The sequence below is a fragment of the Astyanax mexicanus genome, chromosome 5 (assembly GCF_023375975.1).
Source record: "Astyanax mexicanus isolate ESR-SI-001 chromosome 5, AstMex3_surface, whole genome shotgun sequence".
Classification (NCBI taxonomy): Eukaryota; Metazoa; Chordata; class Actinopteri; order Characiformes; family Acestrorhamphidae; genus Astyanax; species Astyanax mexicanus.
The window spans coordinates 29746861-29771611 of NC_064412.1; the positions used below are offsets into that span (position 1 = coordinate 29746861).

General features: G+C 37.9%; 1 protein-coding gene across 1 annotated transcript; it reads right to left on the reverse strand.

The window, feature by feature from the left end:
• srp68 (signal recognition particle 68) lies at positions 1–24751 on the reverse strand. Its single transcript, XM_007252136.4, has 16 exons — positions 24595–24751; positions 21860–21926; positions 21647–21760; positions 20035–20230; positions 19858–19940; positions 18761–18870; positions 18315–18397; positions 17462–17602; positions 12200–12298; positions 11870–11937; positions 11554–11707; positions 10946–11040; positions 8415–8544; positions 5872–5947; positions 5673–5725; positions 1–2959 (listed from the first exon to the last, which is right to left on the reverse strand). Exons 1-16 carry the CDS (start codon positions 24680–24682, stop codon positions 2732–2734), a joined length of 1785 nt encoding a protein of 594 aa, XP_007252198.1. The 5' UTR covers positions 24683–24751; the 3' UTR covers positions 1–2731.

Below are 24751 nucleotides of genomic sequence, written 5' to 3' on the forward strand. Positions count from 1 at the left end.
TTCAAATCTTCATATGTGGTTTATTTAATTAGGAGCCTTTACACCAACTTTCATTTCAATATTTATTCACCACTTAACCATTTAATCTTCCAGTTTGCCAACAGATTCAACAGTGGTCAAAACAGAAAACGTTCAGTTTACTTTCAGTTCAGGCTCCTTCTGATACTTGCCCCCACTTTGCTGTTACAACACATTTTAAAAAGAAACTAATTAAAATAATGAAAAGGATTAGACAAAAAAATTGTTGGTAAATTTCGGCAAAAAGCCCAAAAAGATAAATGTAATAGTAAAAAATGAACGGGAACAGATGACTCAGACAGTGTTTGACCAGCCGTGAGTTGCTGTAATGAAAGAGACCGGTAAAACTAAAATTTTCTTTCTAGACACCATAAACAGCAGCAAGACATGTCCACTGCAAAACATCAACGCTTTAGAAGGACGAGGATTCTTGGTGGTTAAACTAAGAAATACAAAATTCCCTCTGAAGATGTAAAAATGTGTCCAGACTGAAGACAGAGACAAGTGGCTTTTTTCCACAGTTTATTTGGCGGCGTTAGTTTAAGCTACCCTATGACTTACTTTACGTTTAACCCTGTGTTCACATTGGCAGGCGTCAGGGTGAAAGTGTCCAGCCATTTCCTATGATAGGACACGACTTTGTGACAAGCCACAAGTTTACTCAAGATTTTTTCAACTATAAGAAAACGTGTTGCTTAGCAAATGAAAATGCAAGGTACGGCAGGGGTCTTCAAAATTAAATCTAGATGGCTGGAATCATAAATTAAAATCAAACATGTTATAGTTTAGTAGGTGTGTTTGAGCCAGGAAGTTCCCAAACTGTGCTGGAAACCTGCCCAACAAGACTGAAGCTAAAGACCCCTAGACCTACAGTAGTGATCCATTTGTGTCAGTTTATTAACTTGTTAAACATTTGCAGAGTAAGTTTTTATAGGATTGTTTTTATAACATACACAGACTGGAGGTGCAACCTACTGACCAAATTTAAGAGAAAGATTCAACGCTAATCAAAACAGAAAGCATTCAGTTTGCTTTCAGTTCAGGCTCCTTACATTACTAATACTTGCTCCCATTTTGCTGATACAACACATTTTAAAGAGAAACAAATTAAAATAATGAAAAGGATTAGATAAAAACAAACAAAAGAAATCTGTAAATTTGGGCAAAAAGCCCAAATTTTGCCCAAAACTTGCTGTGTGAACGCAGCCTTACTGATCTTCGCCTTAATTCACATGGAAATTAGGATGATCCAGCATGGCACTGAACCCTGTTTTACATGTCCCAGATTATCTCATCACATCCTGGATGATGTTCAACGATGACAAGACACAATTTTAGACATTCAAAAAGTAGCAAAAAACGTCCACTGCTTCTGTTCTAAATGTACTACGTACTTGTGTGCAGTCCATTTAACTGTGTACTAACTTACGTACTTACTTGTGCCCTGAAATCAATGTTAGTGAGCGGATATTTGGGATTTCAAAATAACCATTGAACAGTATTAAAGAATAAGAACTAAATTAATAAGGTCTTAGAACTGTGAAAAGAGCTACAACTGTACAGGCCAGCACATGCAGTCCAAAATCGTTCCAAACCAAACTTTCCAGCCTCAATAAAATTTCCAGATAAATAGTCAGCACAGTTTGTGATTTTCCTGCTGAAACATGCCTGACCCGAATCATCAGTGATTAAGAAAGTTTTGTAAGAAATTGTAATTGTGTTCATGAAGGAAGGTGACCAGATTGCACCTTCCAAATAAAATACTGATGCAGAAAAAAAGTTGAATTGCAAATAATCATCAATGTTACCGTGAAACTGGTATATCAGCCAGGCCCCTATCAGCACTGTACAGGTTTGTTTATGTGCTCCCTTCTCAAGAACAGCTGCTAGAAACTGATACTCTTCTGATAAGTTAGATGAGTTGAGTTCTTGTTAAAGATGGAGATCATCAAGGATACCAATTTCAAGCCATTAAGGCAAATGTCCATCATATTTCTGTGATTTCCTTGTTGAACAACACAATTAAAGGCCAATTTATGCTTCTGCAACAAATCTACACCATCTTTGAATACTAACCAACTGTACTGTATAATTAAAGAAAGCATAATTAGTCTAATTTAATTGGATAAAAGACAGGACCTTTTGAATAAGTTAAGAATGTTTTTAAGGATCCGTCAACTGTATTTTGACTGTGATCACAGTATCACAATAAATATTGTGTACTATGAAAATGTCTACACATCATGATCATGCTTTACCATATCGCTGTAGAGTGACATGGGAGAGGAGTTTGACGCTTAAGTCCCTCAGGACTCCTCAAAACTCTTAACTTTCCTTAATGTTTTATTCTTTTTATTTCATCACAGCTCAGTCTTGTCCAGTTTTGGTTTTATCTATGTAGGATCTGTCCCCAATGGATGTATATATCTGCAGTCTAGTCCAGGTGTGTCAACCATTGGTGCTGGAAGACCAGAAGTCCTGCAAAGACCAGTGTGATCAGTTTCCTCTCATCAGAATAACAGCTAATGTCAAAGCTAATACATGGCGAAAATAGAAGGTAGACCACTGAAATCTGCATGTCTCTGGCTCTCCAGGTCATTGGCTGAAGAATATTGATGACTTATTTCAGAAAAAGATGAGGTTTGGACAGGGAACAAGTTTTGGGAGCAAGTCCAGATTAGATCCAGCTCCAACTTCAAGCTCAAAGCTTGGCTTAGCTGCCAAAGCCGAAGATGCCCTTGATGTAGCCGGTGAGGCCGCCCTTGCCCTTCTGCTCCACCTTGTCATCCAGGGGTGGGAAGGCCACATGGTTGAGCGCCAGGTCGAAGAACAGAGGCTTGCACGGGATTGGCTGGAAGTCTGGGGGAAACTGCACCAGGTTGGGCTGCTTTCCCACAAGGGAGGTGTCAAGACGGAAGGTATCGAGTCGATCGGAGAGAGGCTAAGAGGAGAAAGAAAAAAAAAAAAAAGTGTGTGAGAGAAGTGGTGATACCAACGGCAAGTCAATAATTTCTTAATTATTGTCTCATTGAATAGCACCTGTGTCTACGTCAACACATGAATTAGTATTCATGGCCTGGCCCACCTTGGCTCGGGACCGCCCACAGGCAGAGCCTATACAGTATTACAGTATATGCTTTGCCCAGTAATTCAGAGCTTAGAAACAAATGGTTAGAATGTGTCTATGGAACACCACCAGCAAAGTACAAATGATATTGGTAGGTGTGACCGATTAGTCCCCACTCACCCGTAAAAACAGGGTCAAAACTAAACTGAAAGCACAACTGAACAAATACTGGAAGCAAAAACAGATTTCTTATGAAGGTAAAATACAAAATGGAATATTCAACTCTCTAATCAATAATAAATATTCTGTTTACAATAGGGCAGCAACTAACGATTATTTTGGTAGTCGACTAATCTGACGATTATTTTTCAGGTTAGTCGATTAGTCAACGATTATTTCTGCCATGTCCTCGATCTCTAAAACCAATACAAAAAAAAAAAAATTTGAGTAAATATGCAATTTGTTCTCTATGGGCACTTTTGGAGAGACAGACTAAGTTAAGTGTAACCTGTGTGAGTGAGCCATTTACCCCCATTTATCTCCCACTGCTTCTGTTCCCAGCACTGTGTGTAATGCAGCACTGCTACAACTTAACGATTAGTCGACAATGAAATTTGTAATCGAAAAATTTAAATAAGATATTATCGATTATTTTGACTGATTGTTGCAGCCCTAGTTTACAAACATTATTTAAAAATTCTTGATATCAATAATAGTCCTCTCATTTTCCAATTTAAATTTCTTGGTTAGGGATTATACATTTGGTTCTCAAAACTTTTGACCCTATATTGACACCCATTTACACCTACCTATCTCAATTGTACTTCGGCAGGATTTTTACTTTCTGGACATGAACTACCCACCTCCATTTGTAACTATAGGACTACATAGGATCTCTGGTGGTTTTTGCGTTTTACAGAGACTCTAAGACTAGGTCAGTGGCTGAACTGCACTTAGTAGGCCATTACACACGTTGTAAAGTAACACATGACATTGCAAAGACTGCTATTGTTTTCAATGGCAACATTACAGTGGAAGGAACAAACTTCTTAACTTTTGATGGACAATTTGGAGAAATTTTATTGGTCCATTTCTCATGACTGACAATTATTCGGGACTAAAGGGGTTAAATAGTGAAAAAAGAAGTGAGAGTTGGGTGTCTGTCCTTTCACAACCCACATACCATACAGAAATGTGACAGGGTGAGTGACAGTATCATTGCATTTGTGTAGGCCTGTGTAGGCGTGTGTTTGTAAGCACAACTGTTTAAGATGCCACTTGAGGGTGTGACAGCTACCCATGGATAGTTTCTGTGGTAGCTCAGCAACGAGTTACACAATCTCAGCCATTAACGGGACGGCCGTTTAATCGCAGTACATCAATAGTGTGTGATTTGACGTCAGTTAATTCAATTCAGTTCAATAAGTGTAATGAATAGGGAAAAAGAAAAAGGTTAGGCCTAGTACCAAAAACAAATGAACTCTAAAAGTGGCTAACAGTGATTCTTATAATGAACTCATTCCAATAATCAGTATTGTGATAGGTCACATTTGCATTTACAGAAAGCTACGTTTTTCTTTAGGGTTTTAGAAGCTTTTTAAAACAAATAAAACTAATACAAATTTTGTAGCACAGAATTTTTTTTTTTATTTACATACCATCCAGACTCTTAAAAAGTCTTGGGTCTGAAACCATGCCCTATAGCTGTACACTGTACACTACTCTACACACTGCACATTTTACTGTTTCTGCCCAGCAACATTCCACTGCTCCACCCATCAGCAACTATTCAAACATTTTCCTGTATAAACCTTTCTATTCTAAAGAGCTCAGGCCAAACATGCTAACATTAGCTGTGCCACTTTTGGCACTTGTACAACAGTATGGCTGAGAATTCTCCATTACTTGCTTTTTAGATGTTTGGCAACATAAGTTAGCGTTGCATGTAGAAATAGCCCAGTCCATTTTAACACCACAGCTTGAGAACAAAAAAAAAACAAAAAACAAAGCTTGAAGAGTCTAAAAGTTGAATATTAACTGATAAAGTTTAGAATTAGATTTAATATTATTTAAACAAACAAACACACTATAACCATACCGTTTAACCAAACTGGGCTAGTCTGATAACTAATGCTATAATACAATAAAACGACCACTGTCATTAGTAAAGAGATAACTACTTCCAACTGTTTAGCAACATTAGCATTGTAAGTAGTTTCAAGCATTTCCAAAGCTAAAATTTAGAGGACCCAATTTGTTGCATATCAGCTAATACAGATTAGACAGCTGACTATTGTTTAAAAACACTAAATAAATTAGTTTGAATTGATTTCAATTATCTAAGAAAATGCAAGATTGTAACTGGATTAGATCTAATTTACTTCCATTAATCCACAACTGTCATAAAACTTTTAGTGTGATAATTTCTGACAGAATTTTTGGTACATTTTGCAATACTAAAGCTGGCCCTAACTTATATAGAAAACAAACATACACATCCATTTATAATTAGTCTACAGGGTACAATTCAGTAACAGGGGGGCTAAACCTGAATGGAAAATAATTACACACTGTCATTGTCTCTTACCATGTTGTCCTTGACTTGCTGCTGAACAGGAGCTTCAGCTACATCCTCTTTATCTACAAAACACCACAAACAAAATGTCACAGGAAGACTCATTTAATGGGCCATGCAACACTATAAACACCATTTATTTAGTTGAGAATGGGCGTCACAACAAATGCTAAACTATAATAACAAAACTGCCACAAATACATGGACCTACCCAAGATGGCAGCTGCCTGAAGGGAGTATTTCTCTGCATTGACCTCAGCAATCAGATCCTGGACATCCGGAAGATCCTTTTGAGTAAAAAAAGAAGATGAAGAAAAAAAAAAAACAAGTAGTAAAGCAATAACATTCTTACCATACCACAAGCAAAAAGAGTAGTAAAACCTGCAACCATCAATCATCGACCACTATCCCTAATGACAATACACTTTCATTCATCAGAGCGCCAGCCAGCCAGCCAACACCCAACAATGGCTCCTGGGGCCTTTTACCGAAAAATAACTGTGTCGAATTACTCTGTGTAGATTTCAATGTTTCTAAAACTGTGTGCTATTTAAGCAATGCTAATTGGTGGATATTCAGATTTAAAAATCACTGTCACTCTTACCTACTGTTATTTATCTCTTTGTATAGTGAGCCACGTGAACATGGAGAAAATATTTCCTTAACCCTCCTGCTATTCTTCAATTTATTAGTGGTTCTGGTATTATTATTAGTGGTTTATTACTATTATATAAGTATTATAAGTATTGTGTTTTTTAGGCAGGGCCTAAACTGAAGGTAAGAGGTTTAGAGAAAGATAATAAAAAATGTAATAGTGAACTCGACATTATTACCACAAAAATATGTGTAAAATATTGAGATTTTTTAGATGTTTTACTCCAATAAAACCGCCTTACAGGTGCTGGTCAACGAATTAGAATAATTTGAAATAGTGCAATCATGAAATTCTTTGAATGCATTTTTTGTGCAGAAAGCAAATCAGGTGTTCACCGCACCTGTCCTACTCGTTAGACTAATCACAGAACTCGTTACCTGGAAAAAAATTTGCTCAGCTGAGCTTTCCAAAAGGCCCATTTAGGCCATTTAACTGTGACACTGTTGTTTTATTGAATTAGAATAATGGAGAAACCGTTTCATTGAATTAGAATAATTTTTATTATAATTACAATCATCACTTTCTCAGTATTTTGTGGCTGCCCCCTTGGCTTGTATGACTGCCTGAAGTCTCCGCGGCATCGATTTGACCAGCTTGTCGCAAGTTTCCGCACTCACAGCTTCCCAGGCAGTGGCGATGTTCTGCTTCAGTTGGTCCAGCGTAGTAGGCTTTCTGTTGCGAATTTTCCGCTTGACGATGGCCCAAAGGTTTTCAATGACATTGAGGTCAGGCGAGTTGGCCGGCCATGCCAAAACTTCAAGCTGTTTTTTAGTGAACCAATCTTTGGTCGACTTTGCCGCATGAGCCGGTGCAAGATCCTGTTGAAATATGAAGTCTTATTCGCCGAACTGTTCCTCAACAGTCGGAATCAGGAACGTTTCCAGAACATCTTGATATACGGCAGCATTGACAGTCTTCTTGAGGAAGCAGAGTTTCCCTACACCTCGAGCGGACATGCATCCCCAGACCATAACGCTCTGGGGAAACTTGACGGATCTTTTCACGCACTCGCTGTTGTAGGTTTCGCCACCACGACGCCAGACACGAGGACCTTGGTCACCGAAGGAGATGCAGAAGCGTGATTCGTCACTGAAGACCACTTTCTGCCAGTCTTCAGCAGTCCACTCGCCGTGTTCTTTGGCCCACTTCAGCCGTTTCTCCATTTGTTTCTTGTTCAGCATCGGTTTTACTGCTGGAACGCGAGATTTGAAGCCGAGTTCGCGCAGACGACGGTAAGTGGTTGATCTGGAGACGTCAGCGCCGGTCTGCTTGTTCCACAAGTCGGTGAGCTCGGAAGTGGACTTGAACCGGTTGCTGACTGCGATCTTTCTCAGCTGCTTGTTGTCGCGAGCAGAAGTTTTTCGGGCGCCGGAACAGTTGGTGCGCTTGCTGCAGTTTTTCTTGAGAGCTTTGCAGACGGAAGACTGGCTGATGCCGAGCTGCTCATCAATTTTAGTTTGGGTCAAGCCTTGTTGGCGAAGGGCTTGAATTTGAGCCACTATTCCGGTTGAGAGGTCGCGCTGCTTACCCATGATTGATTTTACAACTTAGAAATTCTACTCAACCCTGACTTTATACTGCACAGTGAACACTCTTCACAGAAAACAAAAATTCGAGCATTTATTCTAATTCAATGAAACAATTTCTCCATTATTCTAATTCAATAAAACAACAGTGTCACAGTTAAATGGCCTAAATGGGCCTTTTGGAAAGCTCAGCTGAGCAAATTTTTTTCCAGGTAACGAGTTCTGTGATTAGTCTAACGAGTAGGACAGGTGCGGTGAACACCTGATTTGCTTTCTGCACAAAAAATGCATTCAAAGAATTTCATGATTGCACTATTTCAAATTATTCTAATTCGTTGACCAGCACCTGTATAAAACAGACATTGAGGTTGATATATTTGAAACATATTATGTCTTACTTATTGTTACTGATCTTATAACATTAGAAGACGGTAAATATGAATCACAAAACTAATGTCAGCCCTTTTTTCAGAGGCTTTAAACATTAAATGGGGTCAAATTGACCCCAAAGATAATAGGAGGGTTAATAATATGTACAATCATGTTTAGAAATGTACTGTGCAAATTCTGTACCATGAGGCTGTTATTGAGATTTTTGGCCTTGGATTGGACCTCTCGTGCGTATTTCAGGACCCTCTCATACAGAACCAACGCTTCGCTCCACTTTTTCACCAGCACATACGACTGAGCGATGAAGAAACACCTGCAACAACAGAGATGCACAGGTAAGACCAAACCAAAGAAAAAATATTCTAGCCAGTTCCACAATGATCACTGCACAAATACAGTCACTCCATAAACACAAAGAGCCAACATGTAAAGAAAAAAAGTATACATTAGAAACATTATGTAATTTAACTATTATGACATTATATTATCGTAATATCAACGGCATTAAGCTGTCTTAAAATCTTCTTTAAATCACAAGTACTGCTGAGATTACATATAGTTCCAAACAAGAAAGAAAAACAAAACAAAAAAAAATCTGTAAAAGTGATTTTACTACAATTTTGCCTAAAAAATGGGCAAAATAGCAGACAGATAAATAGCCACATGGATGACTGACAGACAGGAGTCTGGTAGATGGACAAAGAGTTGTTGGGTAGGTTCTTGATCAACATCATTTAATCAACAGAAATGTACAAATATTACACCCGCACACAAAAACAAGCAAATTCTGAATCTAATCTATCTTTATTACACCTGTGTTGCAGATATTTTTTTGGACATTCTCATCTTGAAGCGGGCAACAGCTACATTCTTTAATGGCAAGGCAACAATGATTTATCTGGACTGATGTGATTCATTATTTTATTTACGTTAAGTTTTGTAAATGTTGATGTATATGTTTATTATTTTAAATACTCTTATTTCCTCATACTTGTACCTAACTTATACTTAACTCATATGTAATTAACCCCTGAAATAAAGAGGTTACTTATTGTAAAAAAAATATATATATATATTAGGGGTGTCACGATTCTCTAAATCCTCGATTCGATTTCATTTTCGATTTGAGGGTCACGATTCGATTCGATTCTCGATTTTCTTGTTTTTTTTCTTGTTATTATTTTATGCCTCATAAAATTTAAATAATATATTTATTATTATTATTATTATAAATATTATTATTATTATTTATTAAGATATATATGGTAATGCCATCTAGTGACTTTTTTTGGTAGCAACAGTGTGCACTATTAAAACAAGCAGTTTATCAGAGCTGTGTGTGGATGGCTGGTGAAACTGCTCATTACATGAAGCTGCAGTTCTTCATCCAACCACTAGCAGCAGCAGCACAAGCCCCGCTCTCTTCACTCAGTCACTACTTCAGTACAGCCCAGCCACGGGCTACAGAGCTCAGCCAGTCCGTTTTTACTGTTTCTGTAAACAAATAAAGGTTTTAACCCCACTAACCGGATAATACAGCTCACTACAGTTCATCTTTCAGCCCAAGCAGCTAACAGCAGCAGGTTAGAACAGCCGACACGGAGTCACTGCTCGGATTACATTATAAACAGGTCAGTTAGCGCGCTGCTAACCTCAGGATGTTTATAACTACGGAGTTTAGGGGACACACCACGGCCGCCAGGTAAGTCTTTTAAAGGCTACTGAAGACTATTAAAGGCTATTAGAGTGTAACCCCTGGCTCCCAGGGGTTACAAGAGGTTATTGAAAGCATTATTGGGGGGCAGAAATCAGTACAGGCTGGTTAGAGAAGTGATGTGGGTATTGTCTTATAAATATTTACACATAACTTATATCTCTCCTGAAAAGCTTTTATTTTAGTCAGAAACACGCTTGTGTTTACTTTATCTGAGAGAAAGATGTTTTTTTAATTCAATGGAAAGCAACAGGTGTAGTCAATTATAAGTTTAAGATTTTTAATCCACCTCACTGTGATCTATAGTCAGTGTTCTCAAGTCACACTGACACACGCATTTCAGCGAGTTCACACGCTCTCACCTGCGCGCACCCACCCCTCCGTTAGATACAGATACAAAACCTGCGCGCCCAACCCCCGCCCCCCCTCCCCCGTTGGACAGATAAAACAGTGATCACACTCCCGCCGACTGCGCTGATGCAGTGGCTATCTCTATTTAAATGAATAGGATGCGCTGTGTTGGTGCCGCGCCATTTGCGTAGCGCGCTGCGCTATTTGCGTAGCGCGCTGCGCTATTTGCGTAGCGCGCGCGGGAGGGATCGTCGATCCTCTTTTTGACTTCGATACTCGAGATCGTGACCTCATTTCGATTTGATTTCGATAAAATATCGAGATCGTGACACCCCTAATATATATATATATATATATATATATATATATATATATATATATGTGTGTATATATATATACACACATATATATATATATATATATATATATATGTACATATATACATATGTACATATATATATATATATATATATGTATATATATATATATATATATATATATATATATATAAAGATGGGGGGAAAAAACAAACAAACAAACAAAAAACAACAACATAAGCAAATTGAAGCAAGTTGTGTCACTGTACTGCTAGGGTGTGACAGCAATGACAGATGGGATCTGAGATCAGAATCTACGTGTGCAGACACACCTGTAAGCCTTGTAGACCAGAGTCTTCAGGGCCACCTCTTTCTGGAAGGCGTGGTCCTCCTCCAATCCCTGCAAGGTTGACAGCTCTGCCAGGCTCTGTGGAACAACAGGATTAAAGAGAACAAAAAGAGCCAGATTAGAGGGAAAACAAGAGTTAATGACCACATACAGTCGGTCAAGTTGGTTTTACAGTCAGTGACATTGTTACTCTCATTCCTTACCTGCATAGTTTTTTTTGTTAATATTATTATATTAAATTAACTACTTAATTGCACAATTTGTCGTAGCCTAAACCTCCCCAAAAATGTAACTGCGTGTCGCCTAATGCAAACAGCAGCAGCTGTGCTTGGTCCGCTAAGCCTTGTTTTTCCACCTGTTTAAAGAGTGTTGAAAAGTCATGGACACATGCAGTATGAATGAAGTACAAGCTTCACATTTAGCCAGTTACAGCTTTTGTGTGCGGAAGTGTGTGAGAGAGCAAGAGTGCAAGAAAGATATTTAAAAAAAATGCAAATGTAATCCATTTTCTGAACTCCATGTTTTCATATTGTGTGTATGTATGTTTGTGTGTGTATGTATATTTCATATTGTGTGTGTGTGTGTGTGTACCTGCAGTATGATATCGTAGAGTCGTATGAGGTCCTGGGGTCGGGGGCCTCTTTTGTTTTCGTCTGTCTGTGGCTCCTTCAGTTTTGCCTGCAGCGCACGGGCCATGCTCTCATTTCTCCTCACTACTGTCCACAGCTTGATGTAAGTTAGGTAGCTACACACAGACAGACAGGTTCATATTACTTAATTTATCTCACACTGTCTCAAACGATAATGTAATAAATCACTTCCAGCCCAAACAGGAACTGCTTTAGATAGCTTTTATCGTCTCATCATAACCCTCTGATTGGTCCGGTTACACATGTAAAGCACGAACCTGTGCAGGTACTGCAGGTTAGAGGCTTTCCCACTCTCAGCCCCCTCTGCAGCTCTCTCTCTCTGCTTCTGTTGGTGTTAAAGACAAACACAGACACTCTTAGTGGTGCACAGATACATGTATGTATAGTAGGAAAAAAATCTGCAAAAACAAAAATCAAAGACAAAATATTGTGCAGAAATTATAGTCACCTATGCACATAATATGAAATAATTTCCTTCTGTTTTCACTCTAAAAATTTTATTTTTGCATTTTCTTCTAATATTCGTGTTTTATTCACGTAAAAAATTCTAATTTTGCACAGTATTTATACTGTATTTACATGCTTACCACATCAGTCCTCAGCTCCTCTCTCACAGCCTGGATGGTGTCTCTGCATTCGGCCAACAGGGTCTCGTACAGACGCTCCTTCGTATCCTCATTGGCAGCCTGATGGAGAAATACAAAATATGAATAATATTAATAGGTGATGGATTTGACTTTTATAGTATATATATCTATTATACAGTCAATCTCAGTTTTGGAAAGCCAAAAGCACAAACCCAACTGATGAGTTTTAATAGTGTGGAGGGGAGGTAGAAGGTTTAAAAAAGAAAGAAAGAAAGAAAAAACTGGAAGACTCAAAATACCTTTAAGCCATAAGTAGATATTTACATAGATTTTACTGATATTTGAAGTATTGTATTTAAGGATCTCTTGGCTGAACTATACAGTGTTTAGACTTGTTTAACACACTAAACGTTTGGGTCACATTTTTCCTATAAAATAGAAGACTGTAAAATAGTACAACTCATTTTTTTGGTTAAGCATATTAAGTACATCCTGTCAGACAAGGGTTTATTTTTGGGCCTATGAAACTGATGTTAATTATGACAGTAACGCTGCATTTACACTGCTCTGTCACGACAACGCACAGCGACGTATCCCATTCATTTTTTTAACGAGAAGCGTTGGCTCCGTCAGACACAGTCACGTGGGTCTGATGCATCGAGTCTGTGGGATGTGATGCCGAGGTCAACTTTATACAAATTAATCCATCCAACACGATGCATTTAATCAATCAGAGAGAGTGTGTTTGCCTGATACGTGTCCTCAGCATATTTTAGTTCTGCTTTCAAGCGTTTCATAAAAGAATGGAGAAGTTTTAGGCTTCCCTGTCCTTTATCTTAAATCCCTGAAGATTTACAGGGACACTGATCAGAGTAATACAGTGTGGAGAAAAGCTGCAGAGATTGTTAGGGTCTCTCTAGTGGGTTTTTAAAATATTAAAATATAAATGAATTGTAAAAGTTTGCTTTTGTTAGCCTAAATGCTGCTCACTAGACAGTGTTGTGAAGCTCAATCAAACATTTATATTTATAAATACAGATTTATATTTATTAATTTATATGAAATAATAATAGGCTGAATAAAACCATTTCCTATTTATTAAAACGATTTAATTAGACGACGCAGGGAACGCCCACACACGACCAGTTGAAGGGGGGGAAGTGCGTTCATGTGGGTTGACGAGACGGAGCAGTGTAAATGCAGCGTGACCCAGCAAGGGTTAAATATACCAGGTTTATTGAGCTAAAAGAAGTCTTTACCTCCATTCCTGTAAAGCCATTTTGTCTGAACATACATTTTCAAAAAATACATGTAATTTAATCTGAATGATTTACAATTATTTAGATTTTTAGTCCCTGATACTCATTTGCAGTGTAGTCAAACCTTTTATAAAGGTCACCTTTAACCCTTAGATGCATATGTGGGTCTAAAATGATATAATACAAATGGTTTATAATCAAATTGACAAAAGTGGCATAAAGACATGTTGATTCTAACACATGTTGTTTTAGACCAACTTGTGGAAGAGTGTAGGGTCAAGTAACTTGTGCATCTTAAGGTTAAATTTCCTAAACCTTGGCTTTAGGACTAAAAAGTGCACGGAACATAAAAATGAGTTAAAAGTCCACTACCACACTAAGAATGCTTTATACTTTTTATGCACACTAGAGATTCTTTATACACACTTAGTGTGTACATCCTGGGTAAGACAATGAAAGAGTGAAGAGACAAAAAAAAAGTGCAGAGTTGCATTCTGTGCTGAGGAACACAGAGACACACCGGCAACTGAACAGGTTTTCTGAACATTCTTTTCTAAGCGAAGCATCTATAGTATCTGATAGGAGGTGTCTGATTGTTCTTCATGACCATCTACAAATGGACCGTCATGAGGTGAGAACGTTAAACATTTCTACTGCTCCTGTCTGATTGCATATGGCACAGAATAGTGTGTGAAATGTTCAATACTACTTAAATCAGTCACTAAATTAACATATTACTTTTCTCCAAGTGAATATACTCTATAACCTAAACCAGACAATCGGACTAGACTCTAGACTAAACTCTCTATTCCAGGTCACCCGTACGTACTGGACTGAGCTCAATCAGTCATGAATATGCTCAACAGCCCAATAAATAATAATAATCCTATACCTTAATTGACTGTGCGAAGGGGGTTTTTGTGCCCAGTCATGGCTACTCTGGAACATCTTATTCCACATAATCAGTGCTTCTCTATTGCAATTAAACAATGCCACTGTCAGTTATGGGAGCACATTAAAGCAGCTGAATGAACTAAATAGAACGGGTGGGGTGCCCACAAACCTCTGGACTTACAGTTTGTACACATACAAAGAGTTTGTGGCCAGGTGTGTCACAAACTCATGTAGGAAACACCTTACAAGGAGAAGACTAAGACTGGGGAAACCAGTTCTAGCACCGGAAGAAGGTTAATAGGGAGGTAGAGTGAATTGCAAAGAGTCATATGTGGAGTTTCGGCTTATGCTGATGCAATATTCCTAAATATTTTTTTTTATAGTTTTAAAGGGGAGATAGAATTTTTTCTTGTCGTAGTTGAACAATGCCAGTTAAGTACATCGATGAGAAAAACCATGAACCTCACTATCACTCCATCTTCAAAAGAAACCCAACAGAAACAAATCAGAGCTTGAAAACAGGATATTAGTTAAAGCCCTGGTTAAAGCTAATAAAACAAAGCTAGTAAAACAATGGAAGCAAAAAGAGAACATTGTGTTGTTGATACTGGAGAGCAGCTCATCGCCCACAGTTATCTAGTTCTAGAAATATGGACCTTATGATCGTGGACTTATTGTGGCTTTATTAAAGTTAACAATAGCCAATGTAAGCTTTTAGCATCTGGTCCCTCAAAAAAAAAAAAAATAAATAAATAAATAAATAAAAACTAAAGCTAAAACACACATCAGAAGAGAGAACACAATCAAAATAAGACTCAGGAAAGACGAACGCAGAGAAATGAGTGATGGCAAGGCTAAAAGCTATCCAGGCAACAATCTTGTCAGATTGGTAACAGCACCACACACTTGGAGAACACAAACGTACAGCAAAGCTATCAGGAATAATTAATGTTTTTATTACAGTGTTAAAGATGTGCTATAATATCAGGGTTCCATGAGTGATAACCTGTGATAAAGACTAGGCAATCAGAGCTGGGCTTAGCACTAAAATGTATAGCTTAGCCTTTTTTTTTTATGGGAAAAACTGTGTTTCATTCTGAGGTCAAATACCAGAGTGGTTTAAAAAAAAATCCTTGTTAAATGTTACCTAATAATTTGTTCGTCCCAACCAGCATTAATTAGTTTTATTATTTATACACCAATCACCATACCATCAATACTCTAATAAATGAATGCGTTCTAGGGTGATTGTAACTGAAGCTCTTTACTTCATTCAGCAGTGAGAGTTTGTGCTGTTTTAGAGTATAGCTTCCCCACAGTGAATTGGTAACTTTAGCTGAGGTAGCTAGCTAGCTAGCTAGCTAACTTAGCCTGAGCATTTCTTTTATTTGCCAAAAGATTAGCTGCATTAATCCGTGTACACTTTAAGTTACATACAACTAGAATAGTACCACTAAGGTAAATTAATGATTAAGGGTAGCACTACTAAGACGAAAACTGCACTGCTAAGAAAAAATGTGTGACTAAAAGTGGACTGCTGTTGTACATTTATCATGTTTAGTATTCAGTTTAGCGGTATTATTTCTTTCTCTATAAAAAAAAAACATTTAGGGTAATTTATACAATGGTAAAATGTTGCAAAATTAATAATATTTTTAGTTCAAAAATGTACATTTTTAATTAAAAAAAGCCTATGAAAATATGTATGCTAATGGGCTTCAGCATATTAATGACAAGTTCTTTAAGATGCATGAGCTCTGAGAGACCATGTACACCTGCAGCTCCAATCACTGCTATAGATAACTGCTGTGAGTAACAGCTGGCCCAGAGAATGCGCTGAAGACCAAAATGTGCCTTATTTATGTTTGTTTGTGTGTATTTCTGTGTGTGTTTGTTTGCAAATCAGCTCCTGGAGATAGTTATCAGCTGTGAGAGGCAGAAGGGTGCAGTCCAGAATGCAGTGTGGCAGGACAGCATGCCTGCGCCTGAACTGCCCCAGGCTGAGGAGTGGCAGGGTGGAAGAGATACCAACTGTCAGCTGTGGGGGTGGAGGACACTCCCACAGCTGCATATCAACCAAAAAAAGAGTATATTATAGTGCCACCCACTGGATGAAAGGAGAAACTAGACCAGTCACGATAACTGTTTTTGTTTTGACAATATATTTGTATATATAGATATATATATATGATATGATAGCATCACAATGTTAGTCATTTTGAGCCCATTTTTTGCCACTGATACAAAAAATAAGAGCATACTAAAGCAGTTACACTTTTAAATAATATCATATGAAACCACAGAATTTACTGATCTAACCAGCACAGTGCCATCCATCCGTTATCAAAAATTAGTTACTGATTCAGGTCTGAAATTCATTAGCATCGACAGTTAGCCCCAGGGCAGATTATAGATATGAATAGATGTTTACTAAAATCAATGATTGTATGGACTAAAATAATAAAGAACATACATTTTGTGGACTATTTTAATTAAATATTCGAACTAAATATGGTCAAATATGGTCAAATACCTAAATTCTGTTAATATTTGCATCTCATTTTAGGCATTTTAAGTACAGCTGGTATGTTATTAATACAGGGCAACATATTTCAACTATTAATATAAAAAATGTCCTAGAGTCTAGTTACACTTTAATACATACTTAAGTAGCCTAGAATCTCCTGAAAATAACCTCTAATATAATGTTTTTTTTGTAATTTGAAGGCGAATAAAGGGGCACTAAAGCCCTGTACATTGGCACATACATCAAATAAAAAATTAGAATTGAATTTATTTGGAGATTCTGATCATTTAGAATTTCTAAAATAATCAGTAGGTACTGAAAAATGTGATAATAAGATTAAGATATTAAGTAATTACTAAATACTGGATAAGCAGTAGATACTTAATACAGGTGCAATGTCTAATTGACCTCAAGAACTAAAATTGACAATCATATTTGTTTATTTAATAGTAAATCAGTTGGTGACGTTAACTGGGAATGGTTCTGGACTTAAGTGTCATGAACTGTGGATTACAAGTTTAACCAACTCAAGAAGCTTTATTTTAAAAAGTGTGGGGGTCCTTCATCGGGTTGGTAGCTCACCTGTGCAATAGCAGCCTCGTTGTCAGCCAGCCCCAGCAGGAAGATTCTGGCCTTATCGATTTTTACAGGTACAGAACGACCCCTCCACTCTACCTCGCTCATGGTGGCGGCCTGTTTTGCCCTCGTCTGAGTGATCAGAGTCTGCAAAGGAAAAAAACATGGTCAAAAGGTCACTGAATGTCCTGCAGTGATGGTAAGTGTGTAGGTAATATGTAGTTCACAGTTTGACTATATTTAAAGCATTTGTTCTAAAAATATGTAGAATTTGGAACACTACAGTAATACATTAAAGAGAAATGCTGAACATCCAGATTATGCAGTTTTTAAAGAAGTCCTAAAACGCCCTCTAGTGACAAAGCCTGTTACCTACTAATATTAAAATGAAAAGTCTAGTTTCTGCACAGTTTAGCTCAGGTCCCATTCTAAAATAGTATTTGAAGTTTTAAGCAGTGTTAGAATTTAGTCTTTTTATTTTATCATCAATACATCATACCACCCTACATTGTTTGGACACATACACATATATACATATACATTAATTATGGTAAATTTATTGTCAAATTAACTGAAATAGTTATGAGATTTAATGCACATTTCAGCATAAACGAAATGTAACGTACCTTCTGATATTAATATAGATACTGTGTTTACATACATACTCAAGCTAAACTTGGTCAAATTATTAAAACATGTATATACACAGACACACACAGACACAGACATGTTGCATAACGCATGGTTAGGCAGTCATGCACTGTGGTTTTCTCCCTGCCTGGCTTCTCCAGCAGTAACTGATTAGAGTTACACGAGCAAAAAATAAACCTAAGAGACACATGACAGTGTGACCTCTGACCTCAAGCTTCTCAGCCATCATGCCTCCACCCCCTCCTGCACTGAGCCTCATCTGCATCAGATCATTAATGGCATTCTGGTCACCTGCAGGAAGATGAACATAACTGCTGAGGTGTGGTGGGTGTTAAACAGTTTTGCAACGACAGCACAAGTAGGACTGGACAATGATTTAATATAAATATATATTGCGGAAGAATTTTTTTTTAATAACATGGATAAGATTTTAAAACATTTCCAATATTTTAGTATTCATTATTTACAGCATCTTTCAATGATTTTTCGATAATTACAGGGAGCTATACAAGAACTGGGAAATTCATTTGGGTACAAGTTCTTTTGGCGTTCTTGGCAGTTTTTCTGTCAATACTGGAATTAAGTGAAAGTCAAAATTTAATTACAAACGCACACTGCTGTATGTGTAAAGCTAGTAGTCTGTGGTAGTCTTACCGATGTTGTAAGCACAGTAGCGTATATTCGGGGAAATTTCCTCCACTCTCTGATGGTAAAGGACAGCCTGCTCCTCAGTGAACGCACTTGCCAGCTTCTCATAGATGGTCCTAAAAAACATTATGAGCAATTAATTAAACAAATGATTCGGTGACTCATGTTAACAAATAATTAAAATAAATACCGACCAAACAGGATTCTTAAATGATAACAGGCTAATGGATGACTACTAGCTTCTATGCAATATTAACAGCATTATTATGTATGGTACAGACATCAAATTTACTATACAACTGTTTATAAACAAAGACAAAAAAAATGCAACAACTAAATGAATGGTTTGACTACTAAATTTTGTAGAAAAACGTTATTTGTTTTTTGTATGGGTGTACTTGCTTTAATACGTTATTAAATTATGATTAGATTATGGGCTCTAATAGGGAGATATTGTACCCCTTTTTTAAAAGTTGGAATAGATCTATGGGCCATACAAAACATGTTCATTAAGTTTTTTTGCACACAATCACTCATATAAAGAGATCTTACCAGCTCTATTCTTGTTAGTTTCAGGCCCTTTCAGAATGAGCCGTTTAAGGGCTCTGTCACTTTTATACAAATAAACAAACTCTTTCAACTGATTTAGAGAAAATGGTTTTTATTTTTGACCTTGGAGTGTTCATAAGAGCAATCGAGACCCAAGCAGACATACACAAGCATGCAAACAGTGAATTTTCCATTGAATGTCCCCTTTAAAATGTCAATAATATCATAAGTCGTACTGATTCCTGGGACAATATGTCGTGAAAAATAAATAAATAATTAAACGTGACAATACTACAAATCAGCTAATCACAAGACAAACTGGAGGTTGTTTTCTAGAATGTTTTTACATTCTTTGGAGCAGACAGTGAATAAACATAGCCTCAGGATCCACAGCATTTTGAAAGAAGTTTTACCACGGACAAAAAAAATATCCATTGACATAGAAATATAGTCCAAGTCTAGGCCTATTTCCTGTCCAGGAAACCTTTAAGAATATTCAAGAAATTACTCTCAGGCTCAGATGAATTGCCAAAGAAGGGGTTAAACAAACTCACTTGCACTTGTTAAAGGCCTCCATGGCAGCTTTCCACTCCTGCAGCTCAAACTGGACCATGCCGGTCAGGTAGGCGGTGTAGGCCTGCAAAGGTCAGGACAGGAATCAATGTAAAACATGATCCATGATCGATACAAATCACCTAGAACTTAGCCTCTGCAGAAATATGAAGGGTTACCTGAGCCTCTAGTTTGGTTTTAGCATCGACGCGCTGGCTCTCGCACAGCTTCTCCAGGTGCTCTCCATGTTTGGCTGCTTTCCGCAGACGAGCCATGAGGTGGAAGCGCTTCCTGGGTTCAGTGTTTGCCTCCTGCTTCAGCTGCATGGCATAACTCCAAGCCCGCTCCGCTTCCATCACAACTAACAACAGGTATCTAAATAAATAAATAAATAAATAAATAAATAGCACAACCTAATTTGTTGCAACTGTGTGTCTAATTAGAGTAAACAAATGTTGTCTATTTAGAAATTTGGCACAAGAACGCATATAAGTGTCTCCCGCACTGCCCTATACAAAGGCTCTAGGAGGCTAGTCTTGGGTAGTGTACCTCTTAGTGAGAGATCAAAACTACATTAGACAATACATTTTCTTTCACATTATCTTTAGCGACTAATCCAGGTTCTGTTCAGAATCCAAAGATGGTTGTGTTTAAATATGTAGGCCTTGTGGTGAGCGACACACTGCCCCAACAGCAAGCGTAATGATCTGTGGAGCCATCGTAGGGGTCGCTAACCCCTTGTAGTGATAAGAGGGACACTAACAGAGATACAATATGTGCAGGACTTCCTGCCACCACACTGTGTCTCATGGCAGGTCTTCCAACTGGCATTTTTCAGCAGGATAATGCTCACCCACACACAGCAAAGGTTTTTCACTAGGGCTGCAACAATTAGTCGTCGCAATCGATAACGTCGACTATAAAAAAAAATAGTTGATGCAAAATTTGTCAGAGAGAGAGTGAGAGAGTGAGAGAGAGAGAGAGAGAGAGAGAGAGAACGACAGTTCTGCTTGCTGCAGTTTGAACACTGACTTCCATATTACCGGTGGTACCGGTGATTAAACTACTGCAGAAAGAATGATAAGTTCAGTTTAAACAGGCTAAGTGTTAAGGAAATACTGTATTCTGTACACTACATAAAAATTATGTTATATTAACCACACACACACACACACACACACACACATGCACACGTACGTACATACATACATACATACATACATACATACATATATATATTCTGATGATATTTACATCTCAATTGAATACGTACGTATCCTAGAATCTCCTAAAAATAAAATCCAGCCTGTGTAAAATGTACACTTTGTATATTTTTGGTTACTATAATATAACTACTTCAAACTGTCAAAGTGTACTGCACAATGGTTCTCGGGCCATAAACGTTTAACAGTCAATGTGCAGTAAAACATGCATTAGATCGGGACCCTCTCCAGTAGGAAGGAATACAAATAAAATGACTAAAATAGTCATCAGTTGCAGCCCTATTTTTATTTATTTTTTTACTAATGTCTTTGCCAGACTACAACACTTCCTTGGTCACTCGCCAAATTTTTCGCCAATCAAGCATATATGGCACCCGCTGAGATGCAAGCATTGGCAACCTATGAGTGTGCAAGATCTACTGGGCCAGCTGCAACATTTGAGAGCAAATGTGCCACAGAGAACCTGCATGTCTCCATGACCATCTGTATCTCTTGAATTTAGACAAAAAGCAATCTAACAGTGTACTAGAGCTTCCTTTCATTAAAAAAAATGATCACTGCTGCTCACCTGTTGTCAGACACCATCTCCACGGTCACTTTCTTGCCAGTAAATTTGTGCCGGTTGCCCATTCTGAAGCCCAGAGTTTTTCGCAGACGGCGCAGCCTCCGGGAGCAGTACCCTCTAAAATAGAGTGAAGGAAAAAAGAGCACATGGGGGTCAGTGCAAGGGGGTCAAAGTGTCAAAGTAGATTAACAGCATACATCTTGTTGAGCACCTTACCTGTACCGCTGGTAATCTCCATGCCTGAGACCATGCTGCTGCTGGGAATCCTTTATTATCTGGAGGACTGAAAGAAAGCACTAAGGAAATACAATTAAACTGATCTCAGATCTTCTTCACAACAGGTCGTTTCATGTACCGTAGCTTGCATCTAGATGGCAACCAAGGACAGGGATGTTCAAAGCTTCATGAAGATCTCGAAAGATGGTTGTTTTAATGTTCTTATGGCCCTCATACCCCAGAAGCTGGCTAGTGGCATTTAGCGTGAGCTTAAACATCATATTTTTTCACCAAGCACCTCTTTAAGTCTTTTTGTTCATGCAGTAGCCAATTATGTGGCATCAGTGCATTGCATACACTACATAAATCAATATAGATACACAGTACTAGTCAAAAGTTGTGACACCTCTTCTCATTGAATGTGTTTTCTCGTTTTGTAATTTCTTTGCCATTTTTTTTTTATTCTTTTTAATATATTTAATTATTTATTACATTTTATCCCACTTTCCTTCCCAGTTTAGTTAAGTCAATTAACAACCACTCAGCTGTCTCCCCCGATCACTAGAAATGCCCCAACTCCAGGAGGGGGAAGACTAGCTACTGACTCCTCCCATACATATGAAGTCTTTTCCAACTGCTGCTGATGCAGCATTACCCAGTAGACAGTGTTTTCGGAGGAAAGCGCAGCAACTCAGCTCCAATACATGAGTTTACAGACAGACACCTTGTGTTGGCATGGATCACCTTGGGAGTGATGTAGAGAAAGAGCGACATCTACCCACCCAGACAGAGCAATGCAAGCAGCTTGACCTAGAATTCGAACCAACATTCTCATGATCATGGTGGCAGCGCCTTATGTTAACCATACAGTAAACAACTTCAAAATAATTCTGAAAAGACTTTCAATAGACTGAAGTCAAAAACTGTCTCACATCTAAAGACAACTCACAGACTTTTTAGTCACAGACTAAGATTTCGCAAAGACTGGGGATCTTGCAGGGTCACTATTTGCAACATTGCAACTAGATTCTATCTGAGATTTACGAATAAAATTGTATTTATCTATAAAAGATACTTTTTCACCTTCAATCCTAACCATCTTACACTGAACAAGCAAGATCATGCGACTGCAACTCGTCTTCAGCAAGACTCATGATTTTATGCCGATACTGAAATTTGTCTGCGACAGTGAAACCACTTGAAAAACGTTTGGAGTAGAGTCGGCATTAGTCCGCTGGATCATTTGGAGCCCCAGACTGTAAATTTAATTTTGAAGACATAGAAAAACATTGAATGAGAAGGTGTATCCAAACTTTCGACTGCTACTGTGTGTGTAGCAACACAAAATGTTCAATAACAGCGATATGATTTTCAAACACATTTCTGATATCTTAACGTACAGCTTCGGTAAAAATTAAGAGAGCACTTCAGTTTCTGAATCTGTTTCTTAGATTTTGCTATGTATAGGTATATGATTCAGTAAAATAAACATTGTTGTTTTATTCTATGAACTACGGACAATATTTCTCCCAAATTTCAAATAACAATATTGTCTTTTAGAGCATTTATTTGCAAACCATAAGGGGCTGAAATAACAAAAAGATGCAAAGCTTTTAGACCTCAAATAATAAAAAGAAAACAAGTTCATATTCATAAAGTTTTAAGAGTTTAGAAATCAATATTTGGTGGAATAACCATGGTTTTTAATCACAGTTTTAATGAATATGGGCATGTTCTCCTCCACCAGTCTTACACACTGCTTTTGGATAACTTTATGCCACTCCTGGTGCAAAAAATCAAGCAGTTCAGCTTGATTTGATGGCTTGTATTCCCTTCCTCCTGATGATATTCAATTTAGAGGTACTCGATTTAGTAAAATCAAAGAAACTCATCATTTTTAGGTGGTCTCTTATTTTTTTCAAGAGCTGTACATTACTTAGAGCAGAACGTCATAGACAGCAATTCATTTCAAGGCACATCATTTTTCAGATGTTTGTCATTATTTTGGCCAGTTTGTCTGTGGCTTTTATGAAGTCCATATTAATATCTGAATTATACTTAATATACTAGATTATCTGAATGAAATTCATATTATCTAAAAACCTTTTATCCATATCGCCAAACCATAGAAGAATATTAACGAAACAGACATATTTCAATTATAAAACCAGCTATACATTGTGACTAAATACCTATTATTGAATCAATTATATGATCAGAGTAAAGGCCTGTAATAAAACTAATGACCCAGAACTGTTAACATATTGCAGCCTTCTGCAATATATCAGTACTGCTCAGCCTGACACAAAATCACAATAACAATTGAGTAATTAAAAATTAAATGTGGTAGATAGCGTTACAGAGTAACTATGTACACATATAACTGATAAGAAGGCACTATAATACTAAATCATTATTGATATTAGCTACAGACGTGGGGAAGTCATACAGCCTGCTGAGCAAACACATGATTAACCGCTAGCTACAGTCTGTAGAGTCAGTGAGAGTTATATACCGGCTGTAATCCAGTATAAAGTACAGAAATGTCCCCGTCCTGTTTCTGCTATTAATTGAATGAACGCTGATCAGGTCTCTCGGTTTAGTGACACGTAGCTGTAACTCTCTATCTACCTCCTCTATGAGGCTCTGAGCCCCGCTGCTCTCCCTCAGTCCCTCAGCTAAACCCCCGCAGAACCCCGCACCGCACCGCACCGCCGGTAACCCGTGAAGGATACTCTCCAGACTTAGTCCTCCGTCCGTCAGGTTCTCTTTATTCTCCTCCATCGCCGCTGTTCTCACCTCGCTCGGCTTCTCAGCGGCCATTTCTGAAGCACCAGCACACGGCCCGACACACGAGAGGAAACCAGCGCCGCTGCCCAGGAAGTGAACCGC